At 44.5% G+C, this 27,624-nt stretch overlaps 1 protein-coding gene across 1 annotated transcript in view; it reads left to right on the forward strand.

Annotated features, from left to right (window-relative positions):
- ANKFN1 (ankyrin repeat and fibronectin type III domain containing 1) overlaps window positions 1-27,624 on the forward strand; it is a 95,407-nt gene that overhangs the window by 14,617 nt on the left and 53,166 nt on the right. The window contains exons 3-5 of the mRNA XM_090059687.1: window positions 8,589-8,799; window positions 14,904-15,098; window positions 16,780-16,893. Coding sequence (XP_089915813.1) covers window positions 8,589-8,799; window positions 14,904-15,098; window positions 16,780-16,893 — 520 coding nt within the window. The remainder of the gene's footprint in view (window positions 1-8,588; window positions 8,800-14,903; window positions 15,099-16,779; window positions 16,894-27,624) is intronic.

A 27,624-nucleotide genomic window follows, 5' to 3' on the forward strand; every position in this document is an offset into this window, starting at 1 on the left:
TCTTCTGGTACAGAGCATGTGTGTGCAGTTGAGCATCCTAGTCCCACCTGCCCATGCGAGTAGTCCCAGTTACGTCAATGGGACTACTGCTGGGCAACCTTACACATCTGTTCTTTGAAAAACCGGCAGAGACCCTGGACTAATGACACAAGCAAAACCTGGATCTTTATCCCTGGAGGAGGGCCACCCCCCTCATACTTCAGGCTTTGCTGTGAGAAGGTGATTTTCCCTCCGAGCTACAGGGAGGGAGAAGAGATGTGGAAACCTGCCAGAATTATATCCTGAAAGACGGCTCCCCCCAGCCTAGGGGAGCAGCAGGCTTTCGGCGCTGCGTGGGGATGTGCCAAGAAGCACCTGCTGGGACAGTGAATCTGTCCCTCCAAGTACATGCTTGAAGCTAGCTAAGTGGATCACGGTGCTCAGCACAGGGCAGGACTGGTCTCCTAAGGGGGCTGGGATGCTTAATGAGAACATCCTGTTCAACCTGGAAAAAATGTGCAGGTTCAAGTTCCCTAACGCATGCAAGTCTGCTCAGTGCGGAAGCAGCACCGCAGGCAGCAGTCCCAGGACCGAAGCCCTTTGAGAGTTAATTCAGGACAATCGCATCGTGCTAAGGGGGACTTGCATGAAGACCTGGGACCAGGCTCTGCCTGATTCCCTTACGGGGACACAGCGGCCAAAAGAAGCCCTTGTCTTCCTTGGCACAGTCCACGGAAAAGCTACGTTGCTGTCGGGCAGGCGTGGCTGAACTGCAACGCACCACAAGTGGCCCGACAGCCTCCGTGGTGGCACGTGGCAGACTGGGGAGGGGGCAGGCAGCACAGCGGCAATAGGGCAGAAAGCAGCGCAGCAGATTAGGCAGGGGGCAGGAATTGGAGTGGCACTTGGAGAGGGCACAATTTGTGACACACCTGTCGACAAGGTTGGCCTCCATAGCTCTAGAGGAATGGCTGTGTCCATACTACCGTGGTGCGACGTGGCATCCTAAAGGGAATATAGGACCGTGGCTCCCAGCTATCACCACTGCTCAGGGGAACTGTTGTACCTTGTGGCAGGGGAGGCAGTGGGAAGTACTTACCACACTTGGTAATGGGAATGCAGCCTCCGTCTATCCAGGAGGCACGTCTCCTTGAGGCACAGCATCTGCCGGTGCTTCCTACCTGAGGATAATTTGGGGTTCAGGGAGCTTGGTGCAGACCTGAAGTGTGAGCTGTTGGAAAGCCCTGTCCAGTCATGCTTCCCATCTCCCTTTTTTCTTACCATTTCTTTAATCACACATCTTTTGTGTGGCTAATGCTGTCAAGAGGCGGTGAGGAGCAGGAGGAGGACACGGCGTCCCGTGAGACCAAGCTGATGCGTGTGGTGGATGAAGAAGGCTCATCCGCCATGCTGAAGGAGCAGCTGCCAGCCCTGGGGATGGCAGGCTTGTGTTATCCTCGGAGGTCAAACTTGCTCTCTCCTGGCCCCTCTGCTTCTTCTTAGCCGGGAACTCCTGGTTCCCTTGCTAGGCCTGGGAGTGTTTGCATTGGGGTCAGTCCTTGGCCATCCCCTGACTCTGTTATCAGCAGTGACATGAGTGGTTTTCCACTGGCAAATAGAGCGAAACCTGCTAAATTAATTGACCCACTACACAGCAGGAGAGTTTGATAGCTTTTGGTCACTGCTGACCTGTAGTGAGCGGTAAGTGCCAGGAGGAGCAGCTCTGTGTCCCATCACCAGTTCAGGGCTTGATCATGTACCCTTGAAAGTCAAAGGAGAAGACTCCTGCTGAGCCCAGTGGCTTTGGATCAGGTCCTAACGGAGACATTAAATCTTCCAACTTCTTGTTGCTTTCAGCCTCCCCTAGAACACAACACGACAGCCATTAAAATAGGGCAGAAATATGACACTTCACTGCTTGCTTGCTGCTGTATTTTCTGATAACTGCATCTGTGGCATAATCATCACCTCCGACTAAAATCAAATTTCCAAATGAGCAAGCAGCATTTTTAGTTTTTCTTCACCTTCTGCTGGTGAACACTTTTTTTTTTCTTTCCAGTCTCTTTTTCTCTGCAGCGCTTTCCAATTCAAGAAATTGTTGTCCCGTGACAGGCATAGCAATGCCCCAAAATAGCAGTATTCTTGAACTCGTGTTTATCAAAACAAATATTTGCTGGAATTGCATTAACATTTTTTCCTACCCCAGTAGCACATAGTGGAGTTTTTCAAGCTAACCTAAAGCAAATAACTTGAAAGGGGTACTTCATTTTAATTAGCTACAGAGGATAGCATTCTTAAACACCCTAGCACTGAATCACTTTACTGGAACTTGGTTATTGCTTTCAGCAAAGCAACACTGTGGTCCCTTTCAATATGTAGCTTTTTGAATGGGTGCAATACCTAAATAAATCTATCCCTTAGCGCAGCTGTCTCAAGTCAAGTCTCCTGGCAGCTTCTAATCCGTTCAAGGAGGAGAAACTTGAAAACTGACCCCAAACTTCAGTGGATCGCTTGCAAAAGCGCCTTCCAGTTCCTTTTGCACCCAGTGGTAATTTCATAGTAGGGAAAAATAGTCTAGTGAATGCAAATGAAGGCAGAAAGCAGGAGGCTCTTGTGAATTATTTTGACAATACCAGCTGGTCTGAAATGGAACATGTGGGCCTGATATCGTGTCGTCCTCCTATCCCCATTGGAGGTGCGTCCCCCCGAGCTGCAGATGACTGAATAACACTGCAGTGCTAAAGAATGTTTTAAATAGTGTGTGTCAACTATTTGCGGTAAATATAGTCTGCAAAGAGATTCTGGGTTTCTGTTTGCAAACTAACAGTTGGGAAAAGGTGGTTTAGTCGACAGAGCACTTGTCTGGAGCTCAAGAGCTGAGCTCTGTTCCTAGCTTAGATGCAGATGCCATGTGTGACCAAGGGCAAACCACTGACTCTTCTGCGTCCCCATTTTAAAAAACAGGATCGATATTTTTGCTAACTTGCTGTAGGATCATGAGATTAAAACCTGCTAATGAAAACAAGATGCTCGACTGTTGCGGTGACGAGAGCTTTTGTATGTCGAAAGAGCTCTAACTAGATGTAACGTTTTTCTTTTCGCTGTTCCAAACTAAGAGACAATTTGTCCTCTCCAGCGTATTTCAGCCCTTTGAATTTTTCACTTAGAGTATTTGATTTTTGTAGTTTGGTGACAGGGAGATTTGGAAAAGAGACAGAAAGTGGGTTATACTGCATGCTCTGCTCCTTGTTTGGATGAATGTAGGGTTTTTAATGTTTGAGAAACAAATTTAGGCCTGTTCTGGCAAAGCGTTTAAGTGTGTGCTAAAGTCCTGTTCACCAAAGCACTCATGCCCAGAATTTCTGATGTACAGATATAAAATTACAGATAGGCACCTAGTGGGATTTGCAAAGGTACCTGAATCATGGTCTTGAACTGAACTAAATTAAAATCTCCAATAATCTTTTAGCAATATTTACCCAGCTCTGGGGATGGGTACAGTCATTGTACAGCACCTAACATATCATCTGATAGTGCAGACGTATACATTTTTTAAAGAGCCAAATCCTGCTCTTAGCCTCAGGTTGTACAGCCACAGTAAACACCACGGAGTTCATTCAGCTACAGTATTCAAATTGCAGGAATTGGCCCCAAATACTGAAGCTGTACCAAAAAAAAAAAAAAAGATTGTTTTGCTTATTTCTAACACCAGGTTTGCCCCTTGCAATGCGATGTAATCAGCACAACACAGATTTTGAACTTTCAGTATAATCTGAATATAAAATAAGGTGATATTTGTCACTTGAATAGTGCCGTATAAAACCTTGCGTTGAATCCTCACGCACATGCTTTCAGGTCAGTTTAAATAACTCTAATGCTAATTTTATAGAAATGTGAAATTGAGACTGTATGTGGTATCGCAAAAGAATTCAGTGTCGGGAGGGGATTCGAAGGCAGAAAGAAATAAGTGGCTTCTAGTCCTGTACTCACCCCACTAGAGCCCCCTGGAAGTACTGAACCATTGATTTGTCTCACCTGGTCGTTTTTCTTGCTTGCGCGGTGACTATCAATCATTATTTTCTCAAGTGCACGTACTCGATTTCATTCAGCTAATAAAGAGTTGTAGAGATGTCTTTATGAATTGATTGCCTATTGACTTGGCTTGCACAGCGGTGGTACCAGCCACCTGATAGTGTTTGTTTTTTCCCCGTCAGATGAATGTGCAGGCAGTTCTGATGCTTCCCCTGAAATTTGCTTTAGCTGTATATATGACATGAAAACAGAGGGTGCAAATGCCTACATCAAATGAACTTGTAAGGGGTGCAGATGTGGCCAGAATGAATTCATTTTAAAGTTTAACTAAATATTCATGTTAAAATGGCATTGATAGCCAGCTCTAAATCTTAATAAAAAGCAGGCTTGGGAAGGATATAGTTGTCGGTTCTCCATTCAGGGCAATAAACCAGAGAGAAAAGGAGTGTGCTTCTTAACCCTAAAGTTAACACCCTTATTTGAGTCAAGTATGCCTCAATAGCTTGGTGACAGGCAGCTCCCGAAGGTATGCCTCAAGCTCCTGAAGATTTCATGGGGTTTGATGACTTTTCACGTGTTTCAGGCTCATACCACGAACGAACACAATTCCCTCGTTCTAAACAGGATGTTTCAGCGATGAATCGAAAGGGGAGAAGGCTGCACTACACCCAACTTCTCAGCTGTGGTTTCTGAGCAGCCAAGTATTACATAAGCAGAACAGCAGATGTGTAGAGCTGCTGCAATAAAAGGAAACTGTGCTGCATTGCAGTAAAACAATGTAATTTTAGGATTTTCCCTATAATTGGGGAAACTTGCAAGATCTATCTCTTACCTTTAGATGTTCCCTCTTAAGTGACAATGCTCGCCTTGAAAAACTTAAAAAATTGCTTTAGGTAACATTGTCCCTCTGTCTAGCTACCCATCGCTCATCTGCCTCTCATTTCAAGATTGTCCTTTTGCACCATCGTGATAACATCAGCGTACTCTGTGCGCAGATGAAATCACGGTCTCACAATTGCTGTGCTAGGTACTAGAGGTCCATGTCCTGAGCATCGTGTTTGCTCCATGTTTTGTCTTGAAATGGAGTTCCTTGGAAATAGGCAGAAAGCTGGACCCGATGATCTTGTAAGATAAGCCTGTGCAAAGTGGTAAGTATTCTTACCATGGCCGATTTGGAGGGACAGTGATTTGAATCTCCAAATCAAATCTCGATTTGGCCGAATCGGATCTGAAGATTTGGCGCCGGTTCGGCGATTCGGCCATAGACTAAACAGGCAGCAGTCCTCACCACGTTGGACACAGCTGCCTCCAGCTGGTAAGTCTGTTGTGCTGGGCAGAGGGGGAGGGAAGGGGCATGGGGGGAGGGGCGCAGATCAACTCCCCCACAGCAAGGGAGGGATTGGGGCTGGGGCTGGGACAAGCTACCCAGCCGAGGGCTCAGGGCGGGGGGCTGTGGGATGTGGGCGCAGCAGTGCTTGGAGCAGGGGCTATGCCCTGCTGCCACTTGCCTGGCCAGGGCTGGGGGTGGTGCAATGCAGCTGTGGCTTGCTCCAGCTGTGGCTTGCTCCATGTCCCTCATCCCCGCCCCAGCTGGGCAGCTTGTCCCAGCCCCAATCCCCGGCCCTCGCACCTTCCCTCCCCCCTCTGCCCACCACAACAGACTTACCAGCTGGAGGCAGCTGTGTCCAGCGTGGTGAGGACTGCTGCCTGTTTAGTCTGTGGTCAGATCTCTGAAGCGGTGCCAAATCGTTTCCAAATCGATTCGGAGGCTTCTGATTAGATTCAGATTCAGAGATTCAGGCTGCCAAATCGAACCAAATCTCCTCCGAAGCAAATCAGCTACCGAAGCTTCGCAGAGCCCTATTGTAAGGTCCCTTCTAGCCTCTAACATCTATGTTTGCCTCTCTTTTGTGCTTTGAACTCTCAAGATAAGCACAAAAGAGAAAGCCAGGCTCCTTACAGTGGGTGGGAAGGCCTGATACAACTGTACTTGATATGTTAAAGATAAAATTAAATGCAGCGGGGGCAGGGTGGGGGGTGAACAACGTGTAGAGTAGGCTTGTAACCTCTTTTCTGTTGGGCAACCAAATACACTGATGAGTGAAGACAGCTCACAGTGGCTGCCCTTTCAGATAACATCACCTCATTTGTTGCCTTGTATCTGATACTTCCTGTGCAATGTTCCTTCTGGCCAGGGGGTCCTGAGCCCTATTGCACTGTTTGCAATTCATTTATTGCAGATGGATTAAATTTTTCTGAGATTAGTAATTTCTGAGCCACCAAGTATTACATAAGCAGAACAGCAGATGTGTAGAGCTGCTGTAGTGAAAGCTAGAGCTGAATGAAAAATTTCCAGCAGAACTTTACTCCCTCCAAAAATGGCTGCTGCTTCTTTTTTTTTTTTTTTCTTTTTTTGCAATCAATGTGTTCTTTAGGAATATTGAGTTCAATGAAATTTGGTTTTGAAAAAAATTAGTTTGAAGTGAAGCCTTTCACTAAGGTTGAAATGCTGCATTTCAGTCGTTGAGGATTGCAGTGCATCTTTTCTTTCATTTTCATTGATTTTTACAGCCTAAATTACAATGTAAACATTTCTGAAATTGATATTGGAGCACAGTGTCGCCATGTTAGTGAAACACCGCATTTAATTTGCCCCCAAAACCATTTATTCTGAAATTCTTGGCAAACCAAATTTTTCAAAATGTCTTGCCCTCTATTTTGTCATGCAAACAAATGTTAAAAGGCACAAATATAGAGGACTAATGCCACAACACCACTGGCTGATGCTACAGATGGAGACTAGACCTGTCTCAGAGCTAGCAGAGGCCTTAACTGCCCACATATGGGGCACTCCGTCTTTGGCTGCCAAACCTGAGATTTCTTGGGCCTGATTTCCTGAGACAGATTGCTAGTAGCTGCTGATAAGAACAGTAGCAGGTGTCTTAGGGGCTGGAAGGGACCTTAGAAATCATTGGGTTCAGCCCCCCTGCACTTGGGCAGGAAAGACCACTGGACCCCAGCAAGACGGGCATCAAGATGCTTTTTGAAGATCGCCAGGGTAGATGTGTTCACTTTGGGTCTTAAATCCCATGTAGAGTAACCCAGGATGAAGGACGTCCCATTGACTGCTCTACAGCTGGCTCTAGTCAGTCTTGTTAGGCTATCCCTTGCAGGACTAGAGATTGCTTTCTGATAGAGGCCTCAAAATTCACGAGTTACTCTCCATCTTTCCCTGCCTCCCTAGCACTTTCCTGTAGCAACAAGGGTCTGAATGCAGCCAGACAGGTTGCTAGTGAGTGAACCGAGGCTTTCCTTACCTCTGGGGCGCTGCAGACTGGCTCTGAAACGTTTCCACTCCTTGCACAGAGCGCAGCGGGTAACAGGAGCCAGCTTCAGTGCAGCATCTCTCTGTCTCTTGAGGATGTATTTCTTTCACGCATCCATCGGTACAGCGCAGCCACATGGATCTTCGCTCCCTTGCACCGCACCATGCTGAGCTCTCCCTGCACAGCTGGGCCAGTTGCTTCTAATCATTCATTTTTAAAAGAAGGATGCTGTTGGGTAATTATCACAAAGGGACCCTGAAAGGGAATTTGAAGAAACTTGGCAGATAACACGTCACCGCTGTAGACATTAGAACAATGTTCCCATAAACAACCAAACCTGCAGGCCATGCTGTCTCCCTGCACCTGCTTTCCTCCAGCTCCATTAGGACATGATGTGTCTTTGCATCGTGCAACTCTTTCTTTACCTCCTAGTTCTTGGACAGATTGGTGGTACAACCTGACTATTCTTTTTCAAGCTTCGAGCAGTGTGTGAAAGATGTCAATGCCTTGCATCTTTTCCATGGTTTTTATCTACCCTAGCTGCATTTTTCTAGGCACCCTCCAGACGCATGCAATTTCTTACTTGCCAATATTTTGGGGGTATCAGCAGTTATTCTACGTCAGTCTCATTCCCCTAGCCTTTACCTAAGGCCTACAATTTCCGCTGAATTTCAAGACTCCTTTTTCCAAGCTGAATGGGAGAATACAAGTGAAGGAAAAAACCCCAAAAGGAGTGACGTGTTCAGAATTGCCAAATAAACAGCATCTCCTACCAGCTCACGCAAGAGCTGTGAAAAAACATTTTGAGGCTTGCCTTATTTTATTTGGATTTTGATCACCTGGGTTTATACACCCCGGATTCTTGCTTTGAGTTTGGGGTTTGAGCAAACTCGAGAGTCAGACATTGCCAAAACCACAAACTTCCATCCAGTTTCACGCTGCGACCATGAGAGATCACACCTGTAGCTTGGTTGCAGAACAAGCCTGTAAATCAGGGCAGATTTGCTTTGGAAGGCTTGTGAAGCTCGCTGAACCTGCCAGCAAACCTGAACTGAGTTCACATGTGTAGTGCAACGCAAAAGCAAAGGGCATCGGATTTTGCACGTTTCTCAAAATCGGTCCTTCCTTCAGCCCTTACGCTTGGGTTTCGGTGCCAGCGCCCGAGTGGCCTAATGTGATACAAAATTATATGAAAGCATTTCCGTGCCATCTGAAAAATGGTAATTAATTTCTGCTTTTATCGATGCGTAGAATTTCCAGTGCAACGAAGCTATGTTCGAGGCCGTGGAGCAGCAGGACTTGGATGCCGTTCAGATTCTCCTCTATCAATACACCCCGGAGGAGCTGGATCTAAACACACCAAACAGTGAGGGTTTAACACCCTTGGACATTGCCATCCTAACAAACAACGTGCCCATCGCAAAGATCCTTCTGAGGATTGGAGCAAAGGAGAGTCCGCACTGTAAGTAAAGAAGAATTACAAATTGCATTGCGTCCCGCTTGGGGAAGTTTAATTAAATTGCCTATAAACTTTGACTGATTTCATTTTAATCTGGACACAACCAGCTATGTCACCGTGACAACAGTTGCAGGGCTATTTGTTTGCTGAGCGCAAGCTCAGGAGATGTTATCTACTGGTACTAAAAGGCGCTAGAGATGCAGTATTTAAGACATTCGAGCTGTGTGTTGCAGAGAAGAAACCCGCTGGAGAGTAACGGGATATTGCCATAAGGGTCTCAGCAATGCACACACCAGTCACTCGCTCTGTGTTTCACATACGGTTGAAAGAGTGAAACACTGGAACCACGCTGAAACCATGAAAAGCTTATAGCCAGAAAAAATGTTAAAAATGAAAAAATGTATCTTTTTGACAAAACTGAACTGTTTTCCAGAATTTTTACTGGCTTTCACACATTTTTTGGTTTTGGAAAAATGACTAAAAAGTCAAAGCGTCTCATCTTGTCATTTCTGAAGTTCAAGGCTTTGCTTTGTCCTTTCAAAACTTAATTTTATGGCCAAATTGGAAAGGGTCAAAATGAAATGAAACATTTTGAAGGCATGTAAACAGACCGTTTTGCTTGACCCAGACAGTTTTTTGGAAATTGTTTCACTAGAAATTCTGAAATATTGGTTGTTCTTTCTGGTTCAGGCCAAAACCAAAAGCCTTTTTTTTTTTTTTTTTTTTTTTTTTTTAAATCCAACAAATTTTGCAGAACAGGAAATTAATTCTCTAATTCTAGCCTCCCGCTGGGTTCTACCCAGAGGTAAGCCGATGTCCTGTCACCAGCAGTGGCAAGTAGCACATGCTTTAAAGGAAGAATATAAGAAACAGGGTAGAATGATCCTTTATCAAACCCTCCCTATTGTCGGTAGATTATATCCCTGACTGGTATGTCCCAGATACTGATTCTGTGTTGTGTGTGTTTATTTTGAAGTGACTACCTGATCATTTCGTTGTGTCCCATACTGCTTTATATTTATATCTATATAAATATCTGTTTCCACACCATTCGTGATTTTATAAAGGGCAGATTCTCCCTCTTCAGCCATCTCGCTTTCAGGGGAAGAGTCCCAGTCTTTTTTATTTCGTTTCATAACTCTGATTGTCTTTGCTGCCCTTCTTGGTGCCTTTCCTAGTACTAGTCTATGTATCCTTTTTGGGAATGGGAGATCAGCACGCCATAGTATTTTGGGGCGCTTGTACACGTGACGGGGGTTTAGTCCTTCAGGATTGCATTCTGTGCCCCCTGTATTGAAACGCTTAATTTTTAATTGAGAAAGGAGGGTTTCATTTTTCCGTCACTGTATACATGTCACTGTCCTGGTGGCCGCAGGTGCCTGCTGAAGGCAGAAGTGGCGAGGGGTCTGATCCTTGTTTTTCAGGAGGAGCCTGCCCGCCTCTCCCGTGGCCAGGGTGCAAGCTGCTGGCAGGCCGAGAGGCCCCTGAGCTGTGGGGGGTCTCAGTCCTTCCCTCCACAGTGGCGGCACCCCCTGGGGCCATCCAGGCAGACTGCTAGCGGGCCAAGTGCTGCCCCAGGTTGGAGGTGCATGGTCCAGTTCTTCCCTAAGCTGGCTCAGGCTTCCAGCACCCCATGCACCAGTCCTGCTGCCTTCTCCTGCTGCCAGCGCGCCTACCTGCCCTCCTGCCAGCTCCCTGCGCTCTCCCAGGGGCCAGCCCATTCCTGGGTGGCCCCAGGTGTTCTGGCAGGTGCAGGTGCCTGCTAAAGGCAGAAGCGGTGAGGGGCCTGAGCCTTTTTTTCTGCAGAGCCTGCCTGCCCCTCCCACAGCTCGGGGGCAAGCTGATAGATTAATGGCTGCGGTGTTGCAAGTTGCAGCACTGCAAACTAAACTACGTCGGGATGTGGCTTAGTTTGTGACAACACAAACTCATTTAAAACCCCCAAAACTTGTGTATGTGTAAAGTGTGACGCCATTAAGTCACACAAAGTGAAAATTTTGTCACATGTGCATGGTAACATTGTGATGTGTACAAGCGCTCCTAGACGTGGGTGCACTGTGGATTAAGTTATAGCAGTGTGGTTGGGTCCGTGCAGTGCAAGGGAAAGGTAGTTTGCTCTGTCACTAAGCAGTGCTACTCAGTGCAGCCTCTGTGCCTTGCAGGAGTGATTATGCTTCTTATGGAGCAATGCAGCATGTAGCAAGGATGGTGCTAACTGGCATGCAAAGTCTGTGGTCTAGAAGCGGCCTAGCATGTTTAGTTCAGGGGTAGCAACAATAGAAATCTTTCGAAAATATGTAGTTAGGGACCAAGCCAATAATACAGAGACGGTGTGGAGTTCATGATAAAGGAATAAATTACTATGTGTATTGAATAATTGGAAAAGCAAAGACTCTGCTCCAAGAAAAGGGGTCTCAAGGATGTAGCAAGGAGTGTTTAAGCATATTGCTTCTAATAACTCGGGCATTCACTCCCATTAAAACAAGACTTCTGAAATTTTAAGGCCCAGTGGAGTTTTCCCATTGACCTTCACACATTTATATAAATCAAGACCATACTGAATGAAAGCATAGTGATAAAAGGCTGCAGCATTGAACTGGTAGCATGGCTTCAGTAAAGTTTCATTGCCTGCTACCAGTGAAATCCCTGCATGAAATACACCTCCGCACAGCGCTGGAACACCAGTGGCACTTATTGTGGTTATAAAACTCTCCTTTGTCTTCCTTCATGGGACCTTTTTATGCATAATTTAAAAGCGAAGGGTGCTGGGAGACTTACCAACTCAATTAATCAACCTTAAACCATGGCACAAACTCTGACGCCTTACTTGTGGCTAAAAATACACAAATGTATACAAATTTGTTTTAAACTGTCAATGCCTATATTTAGGACATTCCCAGCAAGGCTATAACGAGACTGTGTTGGAGGGGCTTAGCCACTGCAGACTCTGTGCCATTAATTTGAAGTTAGTTAAATTAACAGCATTTAGTCCTGGCGTGTCAATCTTGGTGCTGCAGGAAATTGCACCTTGAGGCTACTAGCATTGCCAGTTTTTTTCACTGGAGAGTGTGTGACCGTGTGCATGAGTGCATGTATGTGTGTGTGTGTGTCTGTGTGCGCGTGTTGATGTGTATTGAGCTGTTTTGCCAGCCCCTCCGTGCTGGTACACCTTTATTGCTTTTCTGTGTCCACAGCACTTATATTATCATTTATTCTGGCCTCTTTTAACCTTCCCAGGAGATTTTTGCATAGTGTAGCTGCTCAGTGAAAAGAGTTTTTTAGCTTTATATTTATTTGTTTATTTTTCTGTCATGGTTCATGACTGAGGCTTTAAAAAAAAAAGTGTGACAGCATTTAGAGTACATGATTGACTGCTGAAGCAACATTCATTAACCATGACAAATCTAGAGGAAAACACAGTCTTGAGTGTTCTAAACAGCAGTAAAAAAGACTAAACTAATTTTTCATTGACCTCATCTGTAAATAAATGCAGTCTGATGGTGAGCAGGGGCAATCATAAATTAGTATTCATTTCCTGTAATTAATGCAAACATGCCTATGAACACAGAGAATATGAATATATAACCACCTCATTTCCATTTCAGGATATACTCACCAAATTTCCACTTCACTTATCTTGATTTTTAGTTTTCTGATTTGCAATAATGGATAAGGCTTGCTCAATCAAAATCAAATTATTAGGATTTTTTTGTCCTCAAGGGTCTCAAGTCGCCACTTGGAACCAAGCAGCGAAGCAGTCATCCCTCAGAACAACGGTTTTCAACACCTCTGTATTTGTCTCCATTGTTCAGAGCAGGCAGCAGTCGCTTCCTATTTTCTCCTGTTCTGCCTCGTTTCCACACGTCTGTTTGCCTGTGTTCAAGCAACCCTGCTGGAGTGAAATCTTGTCCATGGGCTCCATGGACCTGATCGAGCATTCAGTAGAAAGACTCACGTTGACTTCAGTACACGCTGGATCAAGGTCTGCGCAAGCTGAATACAGACAAAATCCCCACCTCCCCCAGTTCAAAGTCAGGGCACGGGGCTGTAATACTCTCTCGTCACCAGTACACAATTGCAAGGTGAGTGGAAGTAACTAAAGACGTATGAAGTGGGCTCATCTATGGCTGCCTCATTTCAATTCTTTCCATTGTAGGTAGGAGATGTGATGACTCCTGTCAACCAGGCCATCACCCTTTCCCATCAGTTGATGGTTTCAAGTGCGCATCTGAGAGTCCTGCTAGACCGTGTCTTCCAGAGCCGTTCATAGCACTCGTAATAAACGTTTGTCCGGGATGATTTAAATGGGGAGGATCGTGTCTTGTGCAGGGGTTGGACTAGTTGACCTCCTGAGTTCCTTTTCTATTGGTCTGGACTCTATAATGAGCCAATTCCTGATGGTCTCCTATGGATTCTTTGCTGGAAGCTTGCTCCTGATTGCTAAAGCAAGGGTTGTCTTACTCCCAGACCTATCCCAGCAAAACCAGAAAGACATAGGAAGTAGTTAGAGTAAGGCAACCTTCCTGAGGATCATCTTGCAGAGTTTCTTGTGCCATGTCCTCTGGCAGAAGTTGTGGATTGGATAGGGCACACCCTCTTCCATCCCTCTCAGACCTTCAGCAAAAGGAACAACAAAGATGGCCTGGCTGACAGGAGTCATCACACCTCCTGCCTACAATGGAAAGAATTGAAAGGAGACAGCCACCGAAGAGCCCGGTTCATGTGTCTTTAGGAGCAGCCCCCCTAGAAAGGAACACTACCATGAACTGGGTTCTCTTGTGACTATACAGTACTAGCCATAAGAGAAGGCTCAGAGGGAGTTAATATACCTCTCAGGTTCATTACTTTCATTGCCACATGAAAATACAAAAGCAGGATATGGCATAAAGCCATGGAGAGCAAAGACTCCCTTTCCCCATTTCATGTGGAATGACATCCATGCAGAAACCCTGTCATTCTTTTAGGCGCTTAACCATGGCAGCCAGGAGTGCAGCTTGCCGAACATTTACATTAAAATATTAAAAGGAAGGCAGACTTCTCTCTACATTCACTGCTATCATTATGCTAGACAACTGTTTCACTCTTCAGCTCCCTTCATTTATCCTTGGCTTGGTCATCTAGAACTAAATAAAAATAATATTAATGTTTCCATCGGCTAATTTGACACCTTTCCAACATCCAACAACTCTGGAGCAGGATCTCAAAGGAAATGGTAAGTACATCAGCTGCCGTTCTCGCCCATAAAATCTTCCTTCTGCACACCACGCTTGTCAGGAAGTCCGGTCAGCCTGTGGCCTCACAAAAGATAGCTCATTCTGAAGGTGCCAGCAGACTCCAGGTCGCATGGCCATCTGTCTCATGTCCATATGAAGATTGAAGAAGAGTGGCTGCACGCCAGGTTTGGAAAGCAAAGTGTAAGACCTGAGCATTCTTCGAAGATCTTCGGGATGTCAGAGGTATTGAAAAATCCCTTGTTCTCTTCCAGGAGTTGTTAAAAATCCCATGGCATGTTCACATCAGTCTGTAGGAGGTTTTTTGGACTTCTGGCTAAAGTCCAGCGTGAGAGAGACTACGTTAAGACTAAAAACGTGTGTGTAATACACACGTGCCAACCAAAGTACCTCTGTTGATTTTTATTTATTTTGCTCTGATACAAAAATTATGCTCACTGCTGGATTAACTTTTTGATATAACAGAATATCAATGGATCTATGAAAGGTTTTATTATATCCCATAGGTAGTCATTTTTTACCCTTCGGTGTGGTTTTTGTGTCAAAACAGGTCACAGTCTCGGCTCCAAAAGTTGGAAGGTTTTACCTCCTTAGCAATGTTGTGAGCCATCCTTGACTACAGGTGTACACGGGTCTGGCAACATGTACTTTGGCAAGGTCATTTCAGTTCCTATAAAAGGCGATCCCTATGCACAAAAGATGTTCATGACCCCCAGGCTCCCCCTGCACTGACAAGAAGAAAGGACACGATTGGGATCTGATACCAAAATTGCACCCTCCTCCAACGGGCACTGGGGATCCATGGCATCTTCAAATGAACGTGTGCCAGGAGCTAAGACGACCCAGCCATCATTAATGTTTCCTTTTTTCTGACAGTTGTTACCATGGAAAGCAGGCTGATGCATTTGAGCACGTTGGTCCAGGAAGCCCAGCAGCGGGTGAATGAACTGTCCGCACAAGTGATGAGTGAAGGGCTTGGAATGGACAGCGCAGAAAAAGAGAAGCAGCTGAAAGCGTGGGAGTGGAGATACCGACTGTACAAGCGAATGAAAGCAGGCTACGAACATGCCAGTAAGTAGCACTGAAGTGGTTATGGGAGTCTGTGGAGTGCTCTTCAAACGGGACTAAGTTGCACTGGCAGAGTGGTTCCCTGTGTTCACAAACGCTCCTGTGAGGCACATAAGTGTTATAGGTGGGAAAATGAAGGGACAAAAAAATGACTGACTTGCCTGAGACTGAAGGGCATTCGAACCTCCTGACACTTATGTACAGGGACTTGTATGCTCAGAGCCAACAGGCTGATCAGGCCCGCCAGCTCTCGGTGCAACGTCTAATGCTTATGCCGCCAGTACACATCCCTTTCCTTGCCTTTTTCCCTTGGTGTTTTCCTTCTGACTTGGCTGAACGTGATTCGAGGTGGTTGAAAAATGGAGCCATTTTGGAAGGAAAGGAGAATGCATGGGGGGGAACCAACCTTTTTTTTCACTGTAGTTTGAGAAGCATTTCAGCAGCTCTATATTTGGTCAAACTGTGGAATTTAATTTTTCTCCCAAAGAACTTTGACTCGTCTCTCTCCCCTCCCCCATACACACACGCACACACTTGTGGGCATATGTAAAGCTGATGTTTTGACAAATTTAGTCAAAATTTGGACAGTATTTTGATCAGCTTGAAAAGCTGGGTAGGCTGTGGCCCACGGGAAGGAATAAACCAGGGATTGAAACTATTCTGTTAGTACAAGCATTCTGCTTGTTTTGCTACATGCACCGTAACTGAGACACGGCCACTAATATCCTTAAAACTACCTGTACAAAAATGTCGTTGAAAAATAAGAGCCTGAAGGTTATCACGTACTAAACTTGCTGAGATAGATGTGTAGTGTGATACAAAGGATGGAACAAATATGGCTGTATTCATTACTTGCAATAAAACAGTGGAAAAGATACAAGCCACATTCACAATTTAGGGTAGCTTCACTTAACCCGGTTGACACTAGCTGAGACCTTGGCCAGTGCCCTTGCCCTTAGCCACTCTGTTTTTCTTTAACTCACAATAGTTTTCATAGTTCTCTTACCCTAAATAAAATGTAAAAGACTGGATAACTGCATAGTCTTCATTCACCAACAGAATTGCCCCTGAATTATTTGCAGGTTCAAAAGGGCCTAAAGTTGTTTTTGCAAACGATAAGTAATACAACCTACATTGAGTTTCCTATATCAAAGCTGACTGATGCTCTTTAAACTAATCATTTTTAAAGACACTTATGGCCACAGTCAGCAACACATTTTAGAATGACCGCAGTTGGCCCTGATAATATTTGTGATTTCTGAATCCCGGTAATGTAGAAATGTGTCGTTTAATAGATTTAAATCTTTCAGGGAAGCCTTAAAGGTTTAATTAGCTCTTTGTGGTTTTGTCCCCTCTCTCTTTCCCCTCACCCCAAGAGATTTATAGGACTTGTTCATGGACATAATTAGCATTATTCTGTTTTATTGAGTTACATGCTTACATACATACAGGAAGATCTTTTTAACCCAAAGGAACTGAAGACCATGATAGAAACAAATGGTGCCTGCAGGATATAGTTAGTCGGGGCACTAATTAAAATGCTCAAAAGGCAGAGAACACAAACACCTACAAACCAAAACTCACAATTGCCGTGTGGTTTTCAGTTGGTTCTTTGAAGACACAAAAACATTGTTTGAATAGGATTTGTTGTGCTGAGGATCTGATGTTTTTTCTTCTCTCCCAGGAGCCCCCGAGGCGCCAACCAACGTCTGTCTCGTGGTAACAAGCAGTACATCACTCACTGTCACCTTCCAAGAACCTCTTAGCGTCAACTCAGCTGTAGTCACCAAATATAAAGGTACTGGATTTGGATGCATTTTCTTTTCCTTTCTTAACAATGCACAGGCCCTTTAGTGCTCATGTTTACCTTCAGGGGCTGGTTTTCTAAGCCATTCTCCGATCTTTCCAAGTCATGTTTGGATGGAAATATTTCCTTAGTTAACTTTGCCCCACTGAGAGATCTGGATGGAGTTCTGGATTACAAAGGCACGCGTGCGCACCGTTTACCCAAGCCATTACCCAAGGATCTCTTGAAGCAGTTTGCTTGAATCATTGTGGTTAAGACATCAGCTCAGTAAGATGAGCCTGCTAGAAAACATGAGCTAAGCTTTAGTGTCTGTGTGCTCCTTAAAACATGTGTAGGCTTGCATATGCCAAACCCACACCTCCATTCCTAAAAGAAATGCCTCTGGAAGCCGATACTGCTGGCAGCAGCAGCATCACAGCCCCGCCAATTTAGCTGTTCCAGTGTTGCCACATCATTCCTGGAAGAGCAGTACATTTTGGGTGGCACCCGTTAGTCCTAAAGTGGAATGAATAGGAAAATACTTCCATCTGAATAGCCCCGACGAGTAGAGCCAATCGACATGAGGACTTTCTATTCCTCGGGAGCTTGTAACGTTTTCTTTACAAAAGTGTCATTCCAAATCGGAACAAAAACTAGAATTTGGGGGATTTCCTCTGGAAAGGGCCTTCTGCTTTTCCAAAATGAAAAGTCTTTGGCATGCACCCGTTCTGTTTTCCCCAAACTAAATGGAGCAGTCCTCTGCTTCTAGCTCTTGGAAGGGGGGGTCCCCACCATGCCTCTCTGCCCCCAGGATATCTGGCCCGAGCCTGAGAGGCCCCCTCTTGCAGGTAATCTTAGGGTTTCCAGGCCGCTATCACAGAGCTGGAAAGAAGGGGCATCTGCAACTTGTCCCTGCTGGGTCTCTCTCACTATCCTCTTTTGGAGCACTTTTCTTGGAGAAGAGACTTGAATGTGGGTCTCATCCTACACATGAGCCATGAATCCCAGAATATAGACTTAGCCTGCCTTGTTCTCTTTCTTTTGGACTCAATGAAGATTTAATTTTATGTAACAGATCTGCTCTAACAGAAGATGTTGAAAGAGCCCCAGCCCAGGATAGCCAAAGGCCTGGCGGTGTTCCCTGGGGTGTGGGAAAGCCAGGCTTGTCCCTGATGTGAATTAGGCAAAGGAGGGACTTGAGTCTGGCAAAGCAGTTCTCTGAGCACCGGGTTTTCTGGGATGGGGATTTCATTAAGGGGGAGGCTGCTCCAATTCAGGGTCCACTTACTACAAGATAGAAGCAGATAGGACAGAATGGCTGATACATGGTAAATTAATTTTTCTCCCTTTTAGCTCCGTATAATTTGTTCATCTGTCCCCATCCTCTGTCCTCTTCAGTAAGTGCGGAAGCAAAAAACTGTTATCCAACTTGACAAAGCTTTTGTAAATTGTACTAACTAGCTCTCTCATGCATTTGTTTGAGTTCTCTACACTGCCAGTTGTTTTATGTCTGGTTAGGATAACAATTAAGTGTACCAAAATATTCTTTTAAAGTCCTTTTACCCTGGAGGCCAGAATACTTAGGGCTGGATGGGGAAAAAAAAAAGCAAAAAACCCCCAAAAAACTTTAGTGAGTCTTGAGTAACTGGTGGGGATCAATTAAGCACTACATGTAAAATTGCTTATTACATTTTGGAGTGAAATCCTTTTTCATATGAAGGGCCATGAAATAAACCTTTCAAATGATCTCCCATAAGAATTAGTAGAACCAGGTAAGAGCTGCTTCTCCCACAAACAAAATTTGATAATTTTGACCAAGGCTCTTTTAGCCAAAAGCATAATTCAGTAACCCAGTTAAGCACATGTTTATGTGTTTTGTGAATTGAGGATCATACCTTTTCCTACTAGGTTAATACTTAATTTAAGAGAAAAAAGGCACCAGAAGAATTAGTAATATATTGTCGTTGGTCAAGCCCCCCTTCTTATGCTGATAATGTTATTTTCTAAGGATCTTCATTGCATGAGACACATGCTGACAATTCCTTTTAATATACAGTATTATCTGTTTCTAAAAATGGTTGGTATGTGGCTTGATTCTGCATTGTGGAAGACTGCTTTCCAAATGCCTATCTGTTCAACGTTGTTTCGAGACTTGTAGCAGAACATTGTCTAAATCCGCTGGCTGTTTTTCTCCGTGCAAGGTTTCCCTTGTTACCTCATTTACAAATATTAATATAGGAGAATGCTACTTTGCCCTCACGCTACAACCACTGAAACCAGCTTGCTTCATTAAGAGATTTAATTTAATCACACTAGATAGCTAGGTGTTGACTTTGGTGTCCCAGCTGGAATCCAGCTGAGTGATTGCATTCTGTCGAGCTGTTTCTTCAAGGAATAAAGCTGTTTCTTTAAGGAGCTGGGGTATTCTTTATTCCTACGCTGAACTGTTATTTAAAGTTGCTGGCGCAATCCTCTAAATTTCTCTCCGGAGAAAGGTGCATTATGGCGATGGCTGAAAAGTCAAATGTTGCCCTTGTATATTGTAATTTGGTAAGATGTGTTGAGGCTTGAATCAATGATAATAGTAGTAATCTTCTCCAAGCTGGAGGGGAAGATTCAAAAGCAGTTCCAGCACAAAGGTCTAGGAAGCTCATTAAGCATGGTAATACTTCATTAAAAATTATCTATTTGGCTAATCATGCTCTAAGGGCAAACTTTGCACCTGTTTCTGCAAACACTTTGGATTTGGCTATACTGCTTGTTCTCACACTGGTGAACACCTGGGATAAATGTGCTTCACTGATACAGAAAGTGACTTCCTGCCAACTCGAGCTGAGACGGGTCTTACTAGGGTGTTACTTTTACACTGGTGCATTCTTGTATGCTACATGTTTGCCCAGCAGAGCTACATCAGTGTGACTGCTTGGATGCAAAAAACCTTCCAGTATAGGCAAGATCCCGATGTGATCCTAATGAAGTCTGATGGTATGTGTTCACAGGCCCAGAATCTTTCAGAGCCGCCGCTTTAACCAGTTTCCCTTGCAATGAGTGTCACATGCATCACACACACGCACATGCACGCACAACCACAAATCAGTTTAATTGAATGAAAAGCCCTTTTCCTCATCATGGACAAAAGATGATTTGTAAATATTGCTGAGAAATTCAACAATGGCAATAGAGCATTGCAAACCTGGAAAAAAAAATGAAGCTCCCCTCTCCCTGCCTTAAATCTGATTTGTTTTTGCTTTGCCCCTTCACAGGTCCAGGTTCAGATGTGCATTACGTCTTCTTCAGCGGTGTCACAATACAGTGTACGCTCCTATCAGAAGTCATTATCATTGTGTTAGGAGGTTTAAGGATTCAGATAAGACAGAAGAATAGAGGTAGAGCTAAGAATAGGCACTAATGAAAACTTAATATGAAATATGGAGAGACTTGATGTATACTTCATTTCCTTTATCTGTTTTTCCCAAACAAAGACATATTCTACAAATCCATCTCTTGGTGAGAAATGGAGAAGCAACTACGATGCCCAAAGCTGACTAATTAGATTGATTGAAGGTACGTTGGCAAATAGAGAGAAATTCTGAGCCTCCTTTGACTAGGCAAATTGAGCCACTCTACCCTCTCAGGAGACAGCAGTCCCAGGGCCCACATGCCAAGATACAAAAAATGTGTTTCCAGTAGCAGGATTGCCTCTAATAGAGCTTCACACAGTTCACCTGAGGGGTCTGAAGTCGCTTCCCAGCCTGGCACTGAGTTGGGCTGATGATAAGGAACTGTCTGGGCTATTTTATCCCCATGTATTGCCCTTCTTTTGGTTTGTTTCTTGGCAAACCATTTTACACATTTCTGTTTGTCCACATGGCCTGACAGCTGTCTAGGGCTCCCGCCTGATGGAAAGGACGTTCTTATTTCATGTCAGTGTTATAGGTCTTTTGAAAACGTCAGCCAGTCATGTTAGATCAGGAAAAGACAGTTATTTCTCGCATAGCTTTTGCCAAAAAACCTTACTCCCTGCCTCCCTTCCTCCAGGGCAATTTGTGGTTCTCCTCAACATGGTTTGCATTAGTATCGTGCAAGTCCCAAGAGGCCAAAATTCATTCCCACCGAACAGCTGGTTTGGTGGTATGTGAAATGAGTTTGTATTGGGCGTAGCTCATTTCTCCGAGAAATAAGCGCCCACATAACCCCAGCACTGGCACTGGAAGTCTTGGAAGAAGGAGCTGAATGGGCCTTGGAGAGTGAAATGCCATTTTGCACCCACAAGGGGAACCTTTTAAGGTCGGAGTCTGGGATCTCCAGAATCTTACTCCAGTGAGCCTATTTTATAGATATTCTGTAACTCCATCAAACTTCCGTGTAACTGGCTCACAATCATTTGCCCTTCACCGAGGCTAGGGAGAGAAGTTACACAAGGTGGTTGAAGTGATCACAAACTGGTTAAAACCTGTAGCAGAACACAAGTTCAGTGCACATAGACCAGTTTCAAACTGGCTGAAACTGGTTTAAGACAAACCTGGTTGAATGTAGCATCAGACTTAAGTGATTTGTGTCAAACTAGTTTCTGAAACTTCTGTCCCAGACCCCTTCCTGGTTCAAGTTAAACCAGAGCCCCCCAGTATCCCAGATGCTTTGCAGCCCTGGGCTGTGCTGTCTGCTCCAGAGAGCAGGGCTGGCCCTACCCCTCTGCTCCCTCGCTGGAGCAGTGAGGGCTGGCTGACACAGGGTGGGGGAGCCAAGCCCAGCGGGAAACGCAGTGAGGTCTGGGGGCAGAAGGGAGCTGCCGCCCCTCTAGGCAAACCCTAGCTGGGGGTTGGGGGTTGGGGGCTGGGGCCAGGGAGGGGGGTAAACACCCCTTCACCTGCTCAAACTTACTGCTGGCTGTGACTGTAGACTATAAATCCCAGAGGCACCTGGCAGCAGGAAGAAGTGATGAGCAACCCTGCAGAGTCCTGGGGTTGTAAGTCTGGACTGCAAACCCCAGAGACCTCAGGGGCAGCAAACACACAGGCAGAGAGCTGTGCTTTAGCACCGCCCAGCTTCCGGCCTGAGCCACTACAGGCCTGTGGCTGCGTTTCCTGAATCAAAGGGAAATGCCTGTTCACTTCTGTTTCAATTGAATCTGTGCATCTTAGACTAACCTGCAAAGACTGAATTGATTGAGCTTCCGGCTTTTTGACTGTCTGTATCTAGCCCAAGAGCTACAGGTCTGCTCCGAAGTCCATTTGAGGTAAATATGAGGCTTCTGTTGAACACTTTGACATGAAAAGAAATCTCAGATAGATTTTTAAAACAACTTAGGGAATTCCTTTGATGTAGCACATTAAACCCATCTTCACTCATTTAGTAATCCCCTTGACTTCTGTCTGCCTGTTTATATATGCACACACACAGGTAGTTCTTGTGATACTGCACCTAGTTTGTGTCTCAGTGGAATGTCCACATGTACCCCTTTTCTACATAAAGTTATGACACATGCATCTTTTTTCCATATCACATTAGGAAATGTAATATGAGATTCAAAAAAGCACACTTCAGCTCTTTTGGATTCCCAGGGGAGTTGAGGGAAGTGAGCTATCCTTGTAAGATTGGGCCCTTATGTGGGAAAACATAATGCTTTAATATTGATTTCCATGAATCTTTTATAATTTATTGCAGCAAATTCCACATAACTTGATTCTGCACCCAGCATGCTGGCATTTGTCATCCAAATGGGCCCTTATGCCATTGCTACTAACCACTCACAGTATTTCTGTAGATTCTGAAACTCATTCTTTCTATCCCCAAACCAATTCTTTTCTCCATTAAAAATGAAGGAGAATATGTTTCTTTGTAACATGTTGGAGTTTATCCTGCAGAATAGGTGTGGCCTGATATTTTTACAGTAGTTCATTTATGGCATTTTATTAGGTCTCCTGGGCGCTTTATTTGCACATTATATTTTGGTAGCTAACAGGACTGTGCAATTTGATTTCTATTTTTATGCCCAGCAAGTAAAAAAATGTGTAATGTTAAAACAAACCTTTTTATTTCTAACTCCTCTCAGCTTTTGTAGTATGCTTTGGACGTAAAAAAAAAAAAAAAGCATAGTCTTTCTGATTAGTTTGCAAGTATTTAGCGAGACCATCCCTCTGGGATTAAATATTAAATGAAGGTTATTGCAGCTGATAAAACAGCAAATACTCCATTCGCTTGTTCTTATTTTTATTTGTGATTTAGGATTATTTTGAGCAGGAGCTCAAGATGAATGGCAATGAGAAAACCCAGACACTTATGGCCTGATCCCATCTTCCCTTTGAGTGTGCGAGAATATAGGTTTATACCTTTAAGTAGATGATATTCATAAATAAGCATTTTATGGAACTGTAAAAGCTTTAGTTGAATAACCCTTATGGTGCCTCTTTGATGTTGTCAGATGAGTGCTATTATCTGTATTTTCTCAGTTAGGAAAATGGGATAGAAAGGTTACATAAATTGCCCAAACTTACATAGACCGTCCACAGCTAAGGCAGGATTAGAACTCAAGACCTGCCGTTTGCTGCCCTTATTTGCATTCCTCCCCTGTTGCCTGTCAGCTAGGCAGGCCACTAGCTCCAGCTTCTGCAGATCTGTAGGGGTGGGGGTATTTCCCTCAGGAACTTGACACCCACCAACTAATAGTAAGAGGCTTGGCAGGGTGTTCTCTAAGGACACCATGGCAGAGGTCTTTGTCCCCTTTCCCCAGGTACCCATTGTTCAGTGTGAGATGTCGGGGACCTTGAAACCATCCAAAAAACCATGCTGTAACTGGCAGGATCCAGGGCTTTACTGCACTAAAATCCAATTTCCTCTCTCTCTCGGTCCCAGCAGCCATCAAACCGCATTTAACAACCTTGCATGCTAGCCCTGCTTCCATCTATGCCCATTCTTGCATCACCTCCCCCCTATGGAGAAGTTCTCTGTGCTCCCAGTAAGGCCCGTCCAGTAAGCAGCAAGTGCTGTTCTGTGAGCAGGGCCATTTTTATGTTTGCATTATCTTCTGCACTCTCTAGTGCCCCTGACCCTCTTCCTCCATCTCCGCTTTCTTGTACTTCTTCTGGTGAAAGTAGCATTTCACAGCTTAGGCAGCCCCCATGCTGGGCTGAGAATTTCTTTGATCCCTGACCACTATCTAATAGCATTTAAAAAAGAATTTAGGGATTAACTTAGGAAAAATAAAGCCCTAAATATAAGCAATTCATGTTCTGTACAAATAAGTCCTTTTTTAAAAAACTCAGTAAGGAAAAGAACTGGAATTGACTTAAACAATGGAAGTGGGTGGGTGTTTCTGTGTTTTCTTTCTCCCTGTTGATGTTGCTATGAAAGGTTCCAGTATCAAAATGTGCACGCTGTACAGATTAGGTGACTTTTTTGCTGGTATTTTTATGAGCGTGCTCTTTAATTGGCATTTCTAAATATGCTGTGCTTTAGAAAGAGTCGGAGCTCAGGGCATGCATGGTCTACTCTCGTGAGTAAGCCTTTATTTTCCTGAGATGTGCCATTGGCTTTGGTACAGCTGCTTGCATGAGTGAAAGCTACTTGCTGCGAATGGAAATTTGTAAGATTGGGCCTGTTATGCTTTTCGAGGACACGCCGACTTTTGGTCAGCCTCACACTAAGTTTCCCTCTGTGTTCTAGTATCTAATTTGCTCTCACTTTTAAACTTCTTTGCATTGCCAGAGTGGCGCACATTGGTCATAGTATAACTGAAACTCAGACCCCAAGTTGGACAGAGCTCAACTGTGGCTTTGTAACCACTAGCCCACACTGGGAGGCAATGGATCTGCCTGCCTGTATTAGATATTTATGTGGTTCCCATTACCATAGTATCAGAGCATTTCTCAACCTTTAACATATTCATACTCCCAGCATAACATGTGGGGGCTGTCTTTAACTGAGAAGTGGCAGAGGGAAGACTGGAAACCCCCCAGGTTAATGGCAAACATTTATGTGAGATCTGGATGCATAGCTGAGCCTGGCTGGGTCACCTTCTTCTCTCTCTCTCTCTCTTCTCAGTCCTTTCCTCTTTCACTGGCCTATGGGGGAGACATGTCTTTTACCTGCCTCCTTGAAACCCTTGCTGGTGGGAGGGAACACCTGGCCTCGTAGTAAAACGAAGAGTGAGGTCAGGTTGCTGCTGTGTTTGGGACGTGAGCAGCAATGACTCCAGGAGCGCAGGAGTCTCATCTTGTATAACATCGCTTCGCCCTGGCAAGTTGCTCCAGCGTGTGGTCTAACTGCAGCTTCCAGGCACCGATCTTGCAATGCTCCTCTTGTTCCATGCGCAGGGATTGAGTCAGTCCCCACTCTTTGCTTTGATAAGGTAAGTCGAGCTCCTTAAGCCTGCCATCAGGAGGAACGTTTGTGCACTGCCTGGATCACTCTTACGGCCTTCCCTCGACTCTCCCAGTATTTTCACATACTGGAAGGGTGCGCACCAGAGCTGCATGCAGGATTCTGGTAAAAGTCTGTAATGATGCTAGATACAGAGGCAAAATAATTCCACTGCTTCTACTCGACGTATCTACTTTTTACATCCAAGAATCAAATTAATCATTTTTTGCACAGTATTATACTGAAAGATGAAGGATACAATTTGTAGGGATGTTTCTTGAAGCATAGACGCACATCCATTAGGAACTGAACCCTAATTTCAGACCATCAAATGGTAATTGATGTGATTCAGTGAATAATGATGTCAGCCAGCGTCAAACAAGGGTCCTTGAGTCCAATGCCTTCATTCCTATCTAAGGCCAAGTAAAAAAGTAATTCCCTCTGTTTTACCTTTCTCAATCACGCTTGGTCCTGGATTGCTTTCTGCCACATAAAATGCTTTGCAAACTATAATCAATTAATGAATCTTCACAATACTCATGTAAATTAGATAAGCAAGTGGTGATAACAACTTGTTGATAGGCAAGAAAGGCAGAACGTTGCCCAAAAAGGCAAAGAGGGAATCATTTTCAGAGCGGGGAGCTGACTTGGATTTCCACGTCCTGCAGTCCTTGAGTGTACCTGCAACACCACATCTCCCTAAAAGGTCATGTGTCTGGGCTCCTTTAGCGCTCCTTGATCGAAGACAACCACAGACTTTGGAGTACAGTTGCTTAACTGCTCTTTTCATTTTTGAATGCACTTTTATTGCTTCTCTTCCAGCAATACCCCCAGGTATTTCTTGACCAGTCTTTTCTTTGAAAAAAGTAGTTAATAATGTGCACACTTTATAGATTTTTTTTTATCTTCCAAGTGCCTTACCACCAAAAACCTCAACTAGTACAAACTTCTTTACATTAGATACTCATGTGTTAGGGAACTGCCTAAGGAAGATAGCTCGTTAATGCAGTGAGCTAATCCAGTGATCTAGTGCCAGTGAAACATGGAGAAACTGAATTGGTGTTTCTGCTCAAACTTATAGGGCAGCACCGCAGGGGGTGGAGAGTCCAGCGTATAGAGAGGTGGGGCCCGAGCCGCGTGACCCAGCCATCTGAGCCAGCAGCACCTCTCATGAGCGAGTCCTGTCTAGCCCTTGTTGGGCAAAACCATCAAAACAGATTGCACAGCGCCGTGGAGAGGAGATGAAGTATCGGGCTGAAGGAAATCCTGGAAGTTCCTTCCCTTAGCTTTGTGGCCCTTCTGACTTCTGTCCCTGTTTCACTTGGATTCCCAGATGTGAAGATGCATATAAAAGAAAATAATAATAATAATAATAATTTTATTTATTTATTTATGTGTGTGCGTGTGTGTGTGTGTGTGTATAAACACACACATAGGTACTTACATGCACACGCACATATATATACACATACACGCACATACATACACACACACACACACACACACACACATATATATATATATATATATATACACACAAATAAAACAAGGGTATTTCAGACCAAAATGAGGGAATTTTCCACTCGTGGAGTGCTTTTAGTTTTTTAAGAGCCAAACTGCTCGTGTCAGACACTGTTGGCCAGAGGAAGGTGTTCAGCACTCTTGGGCTGTAGCTGTTCAAACACTCACTTGCTGCCACTTAACCTCTTCAATTCCGCAGCTGTAAAATAGGCAGTAACAGTTCTGCATTGGCTAATGGGAGTGTTTGAGCCATGTTACAGCTTGCATTTACATTTCTGTGCAACATAGCACACCGTGTAATTCTTATTGCTTGTCTTATGATAGCACCTGCAGACCCCAATTGAGATCCAGGCCCCCTAGGCTGAGCATCGTGGAGAAGAGAGAGAAGGAAATGGTCCTCACCCCAAAAAGAGCTTGGATTCCAGATAAGTGTGAAAAGCAGCAGTGACCCGCTGGTTTGTCCAGGGTCACAGAGCAGGTCACCGATAGATGGTGGGAATAGCACCCAGAATCCCAGTCTGGTCTGATCTTTCACTAAATCACATCATCTTCATAACATGACATCAAATCTTTGGATGTAATGAATTCAGAGAACAACTTGGTGATTAACCAAAGTGCAAGTGAGAACAAATGTCAGAAGTGGCAAAGGTGCTGCTGGGGTGGATGCTTTCAGTGTCCATTACTCAGGAGGAGGGGCCCCAGTGTTGCTGAATAAGCCCATGATTGGGACATGTTGGTTCCCTCTTGTCTGTCTGTCCATCTACAAAGTGATCTGTTCTAAAAAGAAACAGGTGAAAAGAAGCCTGCCTCTTTATTCTAAAATTGTAAAGTGGATGAATTGGATATTTAAAAAAAAAAAAAAAT

This window comes from Crocodylus siamensis, chromosome 8 (genome assembly GCF_052110815.1).
Source record: "Crocodylus siamensis isolate JL-2025a chromosome 8, ASM5211081v1, whole genome shotgun sequence".
NCBI lineage: Eukaryota > Metazoa > Chordata > Crocodylia > Crocodylidae > Crocodylus > Crocodylus siamensis.